We start from the raw sequence: 14,202 nt of genomic DNA, 5'->3' as shown, positions 1-14,202 counted from the left end.
AATGATTTTTTGTAAATATGTCGGCGTCCTGGAGGTTGATATTTGTGTGGAGTTTGGTGTCGGTGGTCATTATAGTTTCCGTGGTGGCCAAGTTTTTATCATATTTTCAATAGTTTTTCGTGATAAAGATATATTAAATATCATGATATTTTAATGATTTTTTGTAATTATGTCGGGGTGCTGGAGGTTGATATTTGTGTGGAGTTTGGTGTCGATAGCTGTTGTAGTTTTGCCGGTGGCCTGAGAAATGTGTTGGTCAGTAAATTAGACACACCCGTTCTCCCATTTCCTCCCACTTTCTTCATTCCACCATTTCATTCATTTCTCATTATCACCGTCTCCTTTAGCCTAACCGGCATAACCGTGGGACGTAAAACTCAAAGATTTCATTTCATTTCATTATTGTAGTTGTACGGCTTTAGTTTAGCAATATACACTTTTAATGTTACTTTGAACCCATCAATATGTTGCCAACAACGTCTTTTCACGTTGAAATATATTCAAATATACAGTACCGTTTATCAAAAAAAAAAAAAAAGAAAAGAAAAAATTATTTTAGTTTAATGGAATTTTCGTTTAAACGAACCACTCCATCAGTCCTATCAAATTCAGTTAAACGGAACAAGTGTATGTTGAAAAATGCGTGGGTAGCTTATTGGAAGAAACTGTATGCATAGTTGATGAAATAGAACAAGATATGGAAGAAAAAGAACAAACTTTAGGACAAGAATAGACAATCAAAATAATGTAGTAAACATAGCTCGAAACAAGAAAATTAGGAAAACTAAAAAATGGATCAAAATATTGCGATCTTGCCGTATAATTAGTTTTTGGATTAAGGGCCACAAAATTTTTGAACGGCCCCTAAATGCAGTTTTCGTTTTGCTACGTAATAGACACTGAGTTAAGTGATAGTTTGTGCTTGGCTACACTATGTGTAGTTCTCCAAATATAAGGCATACAAGAAAATTTTTGATTAAAATATATTGGATCTTTTGATTAAAAAAAAAAAAAAAAAAACCTGTGTTGATTAAAAGGTAAAAATTTTTGTAAGCGAACATTTCGATTAAAGTGACTTCAAACGAACTAAAATGGTATCTATACAATTCAAATACGGAACATTTTTCTTTGAAGTTTTACTTCCACAGTGATCAAGCTGTTGTAGGTCTAATACTCCTTTTTTTTCCCCGGGGAAGCAAGTAAAAGAAATAAGAAAAAAATCAAAGTTAATAATTGTTTCATTCAGGGGCGGATCCAGGACCGACTTCTGGGGGGCGGGGACGGTGGGTTGTCATACTGCTACTTTTAAGGGCTCCAAACTTTGGGATGGGTTTTATTTATATATATAAAATAAGAAAGTTTCCTCTTCCGGGAGGGGAAGCGATCGCCCTTGGATCCGCCCCTGGTTTCATTCTTCTTGCTTTGTTTACAATTTGATAGCTGAAACTTTTGACACATACTTTTCCCAGTTGTACTTCTTAATGTTGCGTTGAATATATACCTGAAATAAATAAAAATGGAAAATATAGTGATATTTCACAAAATAAAAAAGACTGTAGAGTTATCAAATTTACCAGTTGTTCAAAGAAAATGTTAATTCTATCCCTATAAAACGATCTTAACCAATATTACTTCAATTTAACACATAGGAGGTGTATGCTTTTTTAATTAATTCATATTTTAGAAAACAAATATTATTAATATACACCCTGTTTCAAAAACAATATACGTATTACGAAGACTTATTTTGTCCAAACTATCGATCGCTGTGCCTCGGCTCGGCTATTGGAGAAACGAATACATAGTCTAGTTTATATTAATGGCCGCTAGATGTCAGTTGTCTTGTTTTGCTTGGTAACCGTCATATATTTAAAATGGCTACTCCGCAGCAGAAATCATTTTGTATTCTCGAGTTTGCGAAGTGCAATTCCGTGATTAGAGTGCGAGGACGTTTCAGGTTAAGGCATCAAATTTATCCTCCGAATGGGTGGAACCCTCGTAGATGGTACTGATAGTTTGTAGATACAGGATGTATATGTAAAGGAAAAAGTCCTGGCCGCCCTCGTGTTCTTGAAGAAAATGTTGCACGAATTCAAACTGGTTTCCAACGTAGTCCTTCAAAATCAACTCGTCGTGCCAGTCGGGAGTTAGAAGTGACGACAACAACAATTTGGCGTGTTGTGAGACGTCGGTTGGTTATGAAGCCGTACAAGTTACATCTGTTACAAGCTCTGCGTCCTGATGACAAACGCAAACGTGTGGCATTTTGTAACGAGATTCTGGATGCTATTGACAATAATAACACTTTTGCACAACGCATCGTGTTCAGTGATGAAGCGACTTTCCATGTTAGTGGTCAGGTAAACAAACAAAATGTTCGAATTTGGGGCCTACAGAACCCACATGCAATCATTGAACATGTACGAGATTCGCCCAAAGTCAATGTGTTTTGTACGATATCCCGATCATCTGTTTACGGCCCATTCTTCTTTAATAGAAACACAATTAACAGTCAGTAGTATCTCGCTATGTTACAAAACTGGTTGTTTCCGAGGCTGCACGAAGACAACTTCATTTTTCAACAAGACGGGGCACCTCCACACTGGAGTCGCCAAGTGCGTGAATATCTGAATGAAACTCTACCGAACCGTTGGATTGGTCGTCAAGGAGCTGGCGACTTAGCATGTCTCAGCTGGCCTCCACGGTCACCGGATTTGCCACCCTGTGACTTCTTCCTATGAGGTTTCGTTAAAGATAACGTTTATGTACCATCACTCCCACAGAGCCTGGAAGAGTTGAAGAACCGGATCCGTACTGCCATAACATCAGTGACGCAGGACATGCTTGCCCGAGTATGGAAGGAATTTGAGTATTGATGTGATATTGTTCGTGTCGCTGATGGAGGACATATTGAACATCTGTACTTTGAACTTTGAACTGTAACTTGAACTTGAGAGGTTCGTAAATATGTGTGTAAAATTTCATATTCTTATGTCTTAAAGTTTAATAAATATATGCATTCGAAATACGTATATTCTTCTTGAAACAGGGTGTATATACGAAAATATTACTTTTATACCATGTAATGCTTCTCTTGCAATGCATTGTGTTAGCACATAAGTTACAATACGTTTGCTTGCGTTAGTTACATACAGTACATAAAATGAAAACAATCATATGCATGTTTTCAACATATACAGATAAATATATACTTATTATGCAAATTAGCACATTACAGACATTCAATTATATATATATATATATATATATATATAGGATGAGTCAAAAGTCCTTGGACACCTGCATAAGTTTGAAAATCGACGGGAAAAGTAAAAATTGATGATGGGAACAAAGGTTTGATGAGGGGTCGCAACTTTTGGAGTGCATGTCATTCATGGCCGCCATCTTGAAATCCGCCATTTTGGATTCAAGTGAATTTTTTAAATGGGAAGGGGGTGTATGGCACATCAAATAACACTAGCTTGAGCTCAGGAATTTAGTGGCGTAATTTCTTTTTTTCTATCTTGTACAGTTTAGAAGTTATTAATGTTCAAAGGTGGGAAATTACCTTGATACTGACCCAGTTCTCTCTTTGTTCCAGGTGATCTAAAATGGGTCTGACACGTGAACAGAAGATCGAAATCATCCTTATATCAGGGGAACGCAGCTACCGAACAATAGCAGCTGACTATAACGGACGACACTCAGACAGAAAACCGGTATCGCACAGCACGTTGACTCACGTGATCACACAATTCCGGGAGACAGCCTCTGTTCAAAGTAGTGGGCGACCAAAGACTGCCACCAATAAAGAAACTGCAAGGGCGGTTGTTGCGTCGTTTGTGAAAGGTCCTAAACGAAGTACCCGTCGTGTGTCCCTAGCATGTGCAATAAGGCAATCCTCCGTTGTCCGGATATTGCACGCCAATCAGTGGCATCCTTACAAGCTGCACATGCAACATAAACTGAACGAGGATGACCCTGATCGCCGGTTGGAGTTCTGCATGTGGGCTACTGAACAACACTAACTGGATTCTGCGTTTGCCAAGGGCATACTGTTCAGCGACGACGCGTATTTCACTTTACACGGGGAGGTTAATCGGCATAATTTTCGATACTGGTGTGACGCAAATACGAACTGGGTTGACCCGAGTCAAGAACATAGTCCAGCGAAGGTGATGGTGTGGTGTGGCATATGGGACACCCGCATCATTGCGCCATTTTTCATTTACAACACCTTAACTGCACCACAGTATCTGATGCTCCTGTAGGACCTTGTGTTCCCTGCCACACTGAACGCAGACGGCATTTTCCCATCTTATTTTCAGCACGATGGAGCCCCTCGACACTATGGACTTGGTGTCCGTGAATGGTTGGATGAACAACTGCCAGGGAAGTGGATTGGTCGCCGTGATCCCGTGGAGTGGCCGCCCAGATCACCTGACTTAACACCCATTGATTTTTATCCATGGGGACATCTTAAGCAGATAGTGTATGCTGAGACAATCCGTGATTTGAGACACCTGGAGGAATGCATCCAACAAGCCTATGACCAAATTTCAGGAGACATTCTCCTCCGTGTGCAGTCAGAGTGGTTGCGGCGACTACAGTTGTGCATTGCATGGGATGGACAACACGTAGAATATGTGTTGTAGCATTCAGTATTAAGGTAATTTCCCACCTTTGAACATTAATATCTTCTAAACTGTACAAAATAGAAAAAAAATTACACCACTAAATTCCTGAGCTCAAGCTAATGTTATTTGATGTGTCAAACACCCCCTTCCCGTTTAAAAAAATACTTGAATCCAAAATGGCGGATTTCAAGATGGCGGCCATGTATGACATACACTCCAAAAGTTGCAGCCCCTCATCAAACCTCTGTTCCCATCATCACTTTTTACTTTTCCCGTCGATTTTCGAACTTCTTCAGGTTCCATATTTTCTGTTGTAGTATAACATTATCTTTGCTTGTGGTAAGTTGCATTTGATTATCTCTTTCACTTATGAATAAACAAGCTAAAGAAAAATGGTAAATTTTGAATTATTTTTAGTATGTCAGGCTCTTTAGCATAATTTGCCGACGTGCGGTCGAGATACGTGTCGTTACCACCAGTTCAATACCTAAATTTACCCACTTTTGAATTTCTCATTATCATTAAAATTGTTTGTGACAAATTATCTTAAATTGGAAATAAAAAGAAATGCAATGTCTTACCTTCAATAACGACGTCGATTCGCGTTTGCTGGGCGTTCGTAGTACATAAAATCCTACAGGGAAAAAAACAGAAAACGTACATATTGATTATTATTATTATTTTACAAAAATCAGCCTATGTAATCTTTACTTGCACACATGTGATATTTTAAAAACGAAACTTGTACTGAAAGAATATTTTCAAAGATGTTTCTTGTGATAAACAGCAGTAAGCACGAGGTGTGACTGACTTCTAAGGCTCGAGGATGATTCCCCTGTCCTGCTGAAGCACAGGCAAACCAGGTGCACATCGTTGTTTGAATATCTTTGCATAGTTTTTAAATATTTTATAGAATTATCCTACAGATGTCACTAATGTAGGAGCCAGAGTCTCTCCTTTTCTACTGAACCACAGATAAACCAGATGAACAACGTTGTTTGTATAGCTAAGCAAAGTTTAGATACGTATTTTATAGAATTATCCTACAGATAGCTTTAGTGCTAGGGCCAGAGTCTTTCCTTTTTTACTGAACCACTGACAAACCAGATGAACAACGTTGTTTGTATAGCTAAGCAAAGTTTAGATACGTATTTTATAGAACTATCCTACAGATGGAACTAATGTAGGAACCAGAGTCTCTCCTTTTCTACTGAATCACAGACAACTCTGCTGAATAATGCTGTTTGGATAGATAGGCACAATGTTCAAATATTTGATTTCAATCTATACAACCTTTACGTGCATACAGTATGACATTTTGAAAACAAAAGTTGTACGAGAAAAATCAAGGTTCTTTCTTGTGACAAAATGTGCAAACAGAAATGAGCACGAGGTATAACTAATCACTAAAGACTTAAGGGTCAGAGTGTCCCAGTTTCTGTTGAAGGATAGGCAAAATAGATGAGCAGCACTTTTCAGTATCTCTGCATAGTCTTTAAATATTTTATAGAATTATCTTATAGATGGCTTTAGTGTGAAAGCTAGAGCTCTCCCTTTTGCTGCAGAGCCACATACAACCCAGATAAAAAACAATGTTTCGATAGCTAGACACAGTCTCCAAATATTTTATAGAATTATCGTACGGTTGGCAATAGTGTCACGAGTAAAAATAATAATGGCCATTAATGGCTGCGAATAAAAAAATAATAATTTGTTCTAGAAAACTTATTTTATAAACAAAGGTTTACAAAATCCAAAATTATACTTTGTTGTAAATGGAATACCATTACATGTGAGTCCCTCGTCGCCATGTGAGTTGCGTATACGCCTTTGGTTTGAAAGACCCAGTTTTGACTCCAGCTAAGAGCTCATGTGTTTCGGATATCACGTAAAACTGTATGTCCACGTCTCATATAGTCTCGCTGCTGAAAGAGGCGCTGAACTCAAATGAAATTACTAAAGAACAATAGTTAATTCCATCTGTTTGTCTTCTATAAAATATTTAAAAAAAAAAACTACAACTTCTGTCCGAATAGCCTTGTTCATCTGCTTTACGTGACTATACTCCCTGGTTCTAGGGATGATATTTGCATTTTGATATCGAAAATCGATGTCGATGAAATATCGAAACTTAATCGATAGCTATACCAAAATATATATAAAAAATAAATAGAAAATGTGGAATACAGACGGTTGAGCAGTTTATATCCGATTGATTTAACAACTCTACTGTCACCTCTGCGGTTGAGCCAGAACCATGAAACCGGCATTGTTTTTTTAGTGTAGCGCCTCAGTTTGCAGGTGCCCGAATATTGTGTTTGTGGTAGTGAGATGCTGTAAAAAGTGAGCCGTTATTGAGAAAAGTTAAGGTTCGCCATAAATCTTTTCCAAGCACATCTTTTGTCCAATCGAATGAAGAAACTATCGCGAGAATGGCGAGCAAGCAAACCTAAATAGGATTTATGCAGAAAATTGTCCAGTAGAAGATTGTTGGAGGATGTCTGCGAAAGTGTCGACATAGCTGCTTCGTGGAATTTGTCGACTGGCAATTTAGGAGATTGATTGATTGATTGATTTGGAGTTTTACGTCCCGTTCAGCAGCGAGGCTATATGAGACGTGGACCTACTGATTAACGTGGAATCCGAACCACATGAGCTCCCGCCGGGAATCGAACCCGGGTCTCCCACGCCAAAGGCGTGTACGCTAACCGCTTAGCCACGAAGGAGCTCGGCAATTTAGGAGAATCAACCACTCTACCTTACGGACATGGCCCAAAAATTAAATCTGGAATAGTCTACTGTCAGTAGAGTCCAATATGATAGATGTGATCCAGAGATTAAATGTGTAGTAGTCTACAGTCGGGAGAATCTAGCACCCAAACATAACAAACATGACCCAGAGATTAAATGTGTAGTAGTCTACAGTCGGGAGAATCTAGCACCCAAACATAACAAACATGATCCAGAGATTAAATGTGTAGTAGTCTACAGTCGGGAGAATCTAGCACCCAAACATGAGAGACAAGACCCAGAGATTAAATGTGTAGTAGTCTACAGTCAAAAGAATTTAGCACCCAAACATGACAAACATGACCCAGAGATTAAATGTGTAGTAGTCTACAGTCGGGAGAATCTAGCACCCAAACACGACAAACATGACCCAGAGATTTAATGTGTAGTAGTCGGTTGTCAGGAGAATCCTCACCCCAACGTGACAGACATGACCCAGAGATTAAAATGTGTAGTAGTCGGTTGTCAGGAGAATCTAGCACACCAACGTAACAGACATGGCTCGGAGATTAAATGTGTAGTAGTCGGTTGTCAGGAGAATCCTCACCCCAACGTAACAGACATGGCTCGGAGATTAAATGTGTAGTAGTCGGTTGTCAGGAGAATCCTCACCCCAACGTGACAGACATGGCTCGGAGATTAAATGTCTAATAGTCTACTGTGAGTAGAATCCATCACTCCAACGTGACAGGTATGACCCAGAGATTAAATATATAATGTCAGGTTGAGATGATGGATTCTCTTGGCCTGCTAGGCGACAAATTCTAGGAAACACCTGAAGTGACCCCTTCGCTGATAACACAGAACAATTTTCTTTGTTATTGAATTTTTTGTAATGCCCTATTTCTGATTGCCTAGCCACGATTTCTTTATGGCCACTCCGATGGCTAAACATTTCTTAGGCGCTATTCCACTATTTGATTGTAAGAAAAATGTGCGTGGAAAAGTACTATGATGTAAAATTCCCAACCACTGGTGGTTATTTGCTTGCAGTAAACGACACAGCTGCACCAGTCACCTGGGACATCACATTGATAATGACGTCAGTTCGTATTTCTGGTGCAACTACATAGGTAACAACAGCGTTGCCAAATCGATCGGATGTAAACCGCTCAAACCTCTACTTAAATAAGCGTGTTTAATTTCTACTTTCCAAATGTGCACGATCATTTGTAGGGTAACTGTCCCAATAATTGACAGTGTACCAGTAATTGACACTGTCGTCTTTTTTCCGACGCAACAAGACTGCGGGACTAGGTACAAGCAAATGCTGCCACCTTTTCTTCCTTTGCAGTGTTGTTAATCCCACACCACTGTTAATATTTGCCTCTAAGTAGTAGTTCTCCAAAGAAAACAAAAAATCGATGGACAGTGCAAAATAGTACTATAATAGCTATATTAGCGAAAGAAATAAACATGCTTATCCAGGTGGAAATTTATAAATCAGCTTGATAAGTTGGTAGAAAATGATATGGTTCATTAGAATAAGATATTCGGAGATGTCAATTACAGGGTCACAAGGTGTCAATTACTGGTGAATCTCACAAATCTTGGTGTCAATTACTGGTACAATGATCAACTTTTCGTATACATATTGTAAAAAATAATAATTATTAGTCTATTAATTTTATGATGGTCTATATAGATGAAGGAAGGATGCCTTCGTATCTCTACGAGAGATCAGTAAGCCAGGCTCATTTAAAGGGTGAAGAAACTTGCAATTTGTCAAACACTGTTCTTATACTGTCAATTATGGGACAGTTACCCTACCTAACTAGAATTTAATGAAATTTATCAAATGTTAAGAAACGCAGAGAGTGCGTTCTTTGAGACAAAAATTATACCTGTAATGTTTGAGGCTGAAATTAGTTAAAGGTTAAATGTTTATTTTAATAAAGTGCATAAGAAAATGCTTCAGGCTAGTTTTCAATTTAATCCAACTTTCATTAAATATGATGGAGGCTACATGACTCAGAGATACATTGCTTACTTTTGGTACTTGGAGTCATTGGTTTGCTCCTCACTCGTACCAAGTGGACTTTGTTGTCAACAAACACCGTATGTGGGAATTTTTGGGAGTCTCCATTTTCTGCCACTCTCTTCTACTGACTATTTCGTTCCTTATTATAATATACCGTCTCCTTTAGCCTCGGGACATAATCATGAGACGTAAACTAAATATAAAACAGCTCCAAGAATTTAAGTATGGCGTGTTCTTGTTTTAATAACTACTCCTATTGATTAGGGTTGCGTCAGGCAAGAGTAATATAGTGAAATTCTACAATATATTTCGTGCGCTTATACCAGTGCACTATACTACTAGTGTATGGATCTTTTTCTGTTTGTGTTAATAGAAAGCAGAACTTGAATTTTAGTTAGCGATAATCAATGTACCAGTTACATAATTGTTTTATTGCATATTTTGGTTTGATTCTGCTCCGCAAATTTTGCGAAAACTGATCCAGAATGAGGCCTTATGTCACATACAGCTGATGCTACATATTTATTAACTTTCAAAAAATATATATATTATAGCAAATTATTTGCTACTTACGATTAAGAAACAAGCTGCAAGCAAGACTGCTTTCATTTTCACGTCCAAATCCACTGGAAATGTAATTGCAAAGTTATCAGCATCCGTATACATCTCCCTCAAAAGCCCGGACCACTGTTTACAAATTTTTCCTATCTGCGACTCACCGTCACTAGTCATTATCTGAAACAAAGCAATGCAATATCATTTTTCTAAGTGCAATACATAAAGTACGTGATTGAATTTATATTAATACATAGAGCAAGCACATCGTTAAACGTATTAAGATAGCTTTCCAAATATTTAATTTTTCACCAGCCGATGCTCATAATTTCGACAGCTTCATCTACAAATTTGCACGACCCACTCAGGAGATCAATACTCCCGGAAGTAAGTTTTGTTTTCGTGCGCTATTCTAGCCAGTTATTTTAAGTTAGTCACAAAATGTATATCATGGAGGTCAAGGTGAAACAAAATGAGTCCTGCGGGGCTTCTAACCCGTTCCTAACGCTACTACTATTACTACTACTACAACTACTACTATTACTGCTACTACTACTACTACTACTACTACTTATCTGGACAAAAGTGAGTAAATAACTTTTTGAGTATTATTTTCATCTTATGTTAATGAAAAAAGTGTTATTGAAATTTCTTAAAAAATTCCTTGAGGCGAGTTTGAACCCAGGCCAAAAGAGATATCCGTTACTACCCCGTAGCGCTAGCACGTTCGGCCACGAGGATCGACAGCAGCAAGCGTTTGATTTCTGCTATATGTTGGCTACGTGGCAAGAAACGGATAACACCAACCAATCAGAACCGTGTATTTAGTTCCTACTTCCGGGAGTATTACTCTCCCGAGCTAGTCCTCAAATTTGCTGTCTTTACCAGAGTATGTGGAAGATTCTTTAAATGTATCATTGCCATGCTAATCTATTTTTATTAGCAAGTCTCCTTGTTCAAAGATGTTCACACGTACTAACGTTCCTCAGATATCCACTTCCTATTGACAAAGCTAACAACAATAATTCGCAGATTGTTTACCTCAAAGAGTATTGATTATAGCTTGCAATCCTCACTATAGATACATGATGCAACATCACATGATGACGTCACAACATGATTGCTTATCTGAGACTAGGCAAAGGTAAGCGAGACACGACTGCGTGCAGTGTGTTGTATTAATAATGTCAGATTGTCAAGTGGTGAAAAGGTAAGACCATTGTTAATTTTAAATACGAGAGTATGTCACAAATTATTCGCAATTTTGACATACTGAGATACTTCTTGCATTGTTCATGCTGACCTGTGTCCTCGTTTATTTTATTGTTATGCAGTTGTGGTCATACTATGAAAGTTTGATCCTAATTTCTGCATTTGTCTTCTTTTTGTTGCAGATAGATCATGGTCGCTCCATTAGAAGTTTTGCACCGAAAGAGGAACAAGAAGCAGTGATCCGGTTTTTGTGGTCGGAAGATGTATCAGAGGCCACAATCCATTAAAGTCTTTCGGCACAATACATGAAGAGTATATTGCCGCAAAGGAATGTCGTCGAATGGATTGAAACATTCAAAATTGTTCGCACAAGTGTTATGCATGAGGAAGGAGCCGAACGGCCATGTATGGCTACAAATGATCACAGCACTGAGCGTGCACGTGACATGATTCTGTTAAGACACTCCGTTACGGGAAGACACTGTTACGGCAAGACCATGATCTACGAGGCGTGTTTTTTAAGTAAGGTCCGTTTGAACATAAGTATACAACGAAAGGTTATTTGAAAAAAGTAAATGTATTTGCAGAAAGTACATACTTTACTCTATTTTTCGACATAGTTGCCAAGTTTGTTCAAACACTTATCATACCTCTCAACCAATTTCAAAGTACCCTCTTCATAAAATCTTGCCGCCTGCTCCGATAACCAAGAGTTCACTGCCGTTTTCACATCGTCGTCATCATTGCAACGGTTGCCACTGAGGTGTTGAGGTGGAGGAACAGATGGTAATCGCTCGGCGCAAGATCAGAACACGTCAGGAAATTCGTTTGAGAGACCTGTTATTGTGAAGCGCCTGTTCTCACGAACTCTCGCTTCAACTGAAGCCACCAAATCGTCTGTAATCGAAGAAGGGCGACCGGAGCGGTCCTCATCATGGACGTTGTCACGGCCATTTTTGAATTCTCGTACCAACTTACGCACTTTGCTTGCACTCATAACAGTATCACCGTACACTTCGCAAATATGTCGATGAATTTCTGCAGCAGACAGGTTTCTTGCTGACAAAAACCGTATCACTAAGCGAACCTCACACGCGGCGGGCGACTTGATAGTCTTAAACATTGTGAAAGCACAGAACACAACGGTACAGGTCAGCTACAGAGCTGAAACTGAGCACAGTTGCTCCCGAGGCATGCCGGTACACGACGCACACGCTCGTTGCGGTATGCGCGCGAACTACTAGTGTCTACAACATAACGGACCTTACTTTAAAAAAAAAAAAAAACGCCTCGTATCTGGAACAAAAGGGAAACAAATTGAGGAATTAGGATCAAACTTTAATAGCATGACCACAACAGCATAACAATAAAATACACGAGGACAGAGGTCAGCATCTTAATGCAAGAAGGATTCTGTTAAAATTGCGGATAATTATTGACTTGTCCTCGAACTTTACACAGCACGAAGAATTCAAGCTATTCAAGGAATGAGAAACAAAATGATGATGTCAACACTACCATTTTCTTCAATTTGAATGTCTCAATGGATCGTGTAAATATCATTCACTAAGCTATATACGCTTTAAGATGATACTTATTAACAAACTAATTTGAAACAGAAACAAATGGGTAAGTAATAGTGAAAGATTTAACTAGCTTCATATTTCGTATATTATAATATTCATTAACTTCTTGCGAACCAGTAACATCCATGTGGATGTCATGAAAATGTATCCTTTATTAAGGATCGTATCAATCGTGAAAATGCTGAAATTTGTTATTGTGCTGCCAAAATGACTTGAGCCGTGGCAAAAATGCGAACTAAAGCTCACACCCCGACACACCCATGCGTTGAGCCAATAAGGGTACAGCAGTTGCTAAGCAAGAGAGCCTTAGCGAAAGGGAGTGGAATTCCTTCAGCCGATAGCAGCGCCTGAAACGGAAGACTAGGTGTCAAGTCAATGTGGTATATCTATAGAAGATGCAAGGAAAAACAGTTCTACTATTTCTCGATAGGTGATAGCACCTTATTGACAGAAAACACACACACAAATATCTCAGTAGGCGACAGGCCAGTAGAGTGTGGGACAATGATCGACATTCATGAATATTCATGAGTGTCGATATTCTTGATATTGTAAAAGTTCTTAATGCACGGGCGGTTGACAGTTTGAATAACTGATACACCTTCCTCCGCATATTAATGATCTTGTAAATGACACATCGCGTATAATAAATGTTTTCCGCTGTTAGAAATGCTAATTGGACAAGCAGAAAACAAAAAAAAAGACCTTTAGGAAATAAAAATATGGAGATCACACACGTATAACAAAACAAGATAATATATTGTTGTTTCATTTATATGCATGACATTTAACACGGCAGCGGATGTTGCTCGTTGGAATGGGTGAAAGAAAATGCTGGAAATTTCCAGATTTTCTCAAGGTTATTAACGTTGTAATAGGGGAAAGAATACTCTCGAAGTTTCTGGAAAGTTTCAAGGTTATTAGACTTATAAAAATACAGATTCATTTGCATGATTCGTACAACGTATAAGATATAAGAAGCGCAAGTACAGTGTTGGAAGAAGAAAATTGACACGTAGAAGGCACTGGAGGAGAAAATTATTGGTAGGTACTAACTTTGTAGTATTCGCATTTTGTTTTATACTTGTTCATTTTTTTATTATAAGGGAAGGAACATTGGAAAATGAAATACATGTAAAACATATTGTAATTGTCGGGAGTATAAGGGAAAAGTACTGTTTGTCATTTATCGTGAATTGATTGCGGATTTTCAGGTATTGAAAGCCATATAACTCTGTGTACTTTTATGGAATCTTAACTTGACTAAGATATAGTGTAATATGGAGCGTAGAGGGAATGAACATTATTCATTGCACTGGGACTCGAACTAGGATTCTCCCACGTGGAGAACCGTAGGCTAATTTTTATGCTTGCAGTGCGAACTTGTTACTTATATGTAGCTCTGAATTGTGTAAGACATATAATTGGTATTTATAAAGCA

The 14,202-nt window shown here is 38.4% G+C and overlaps 1 protein-coding gene across 2 annotated transcripts in view; it reads right to left on the bottom strand.

Moving 5' to 3' along the window:
• Nucleotides 1-223: 223 nt before the first annotated feature.
• Nucleotides 224-14,202, bottom strand: part of LOC145684352 (phospholipid scramblase 2-like) — a 123,335-nt gene continuing 109,356 nt past the window's right edge. Inside the window, exons 7-9 of one of the 2 annotated variants that reach the window (XM_081756573.1) lie at nucleotides 9,982-10,143; nucleotides 5,219-5,271; nucleotides 224-1,501 (exon numbers count right to left, since the gene is read on the bottom strand). In XM_081756573.1, coding sequence (XP_081612699.1) covers nucleotides 5,221-5,271; nucleotides 9,982-10,143 — 213 coding nt within the window. In that variant the 3' untranslated portion in view covers nucleotides 224-1,501; nucleotides 5,219-5,220. Of the gene's footprint in view, nucleotides 1,502-5,218; nucleotides 5,272-9,981; nucleotides 10,144-14,202 lie in introns of those variants that run through there. The other variant, XR_014131278.1, reaches the window with a different exon arrangement.

The sequence above is a fragment of the Thermobia domestica genome, chromosome 4, assembly GCF_964235325.1.
Source record: "Thermobia domestica chromosome 4, izTheDome1.hap1.1, whole genome shotgun sequence".
NCBI classification, from domain to species: Eukaryota; Metazoa; Arthropoda; class Insecta; order Zygentoma; family Lepismatidae; genus Thermobia; species Thermobia domestica.
This window is presented reverse-complemented; position numbering and strand designations above follow the sequence as displayed.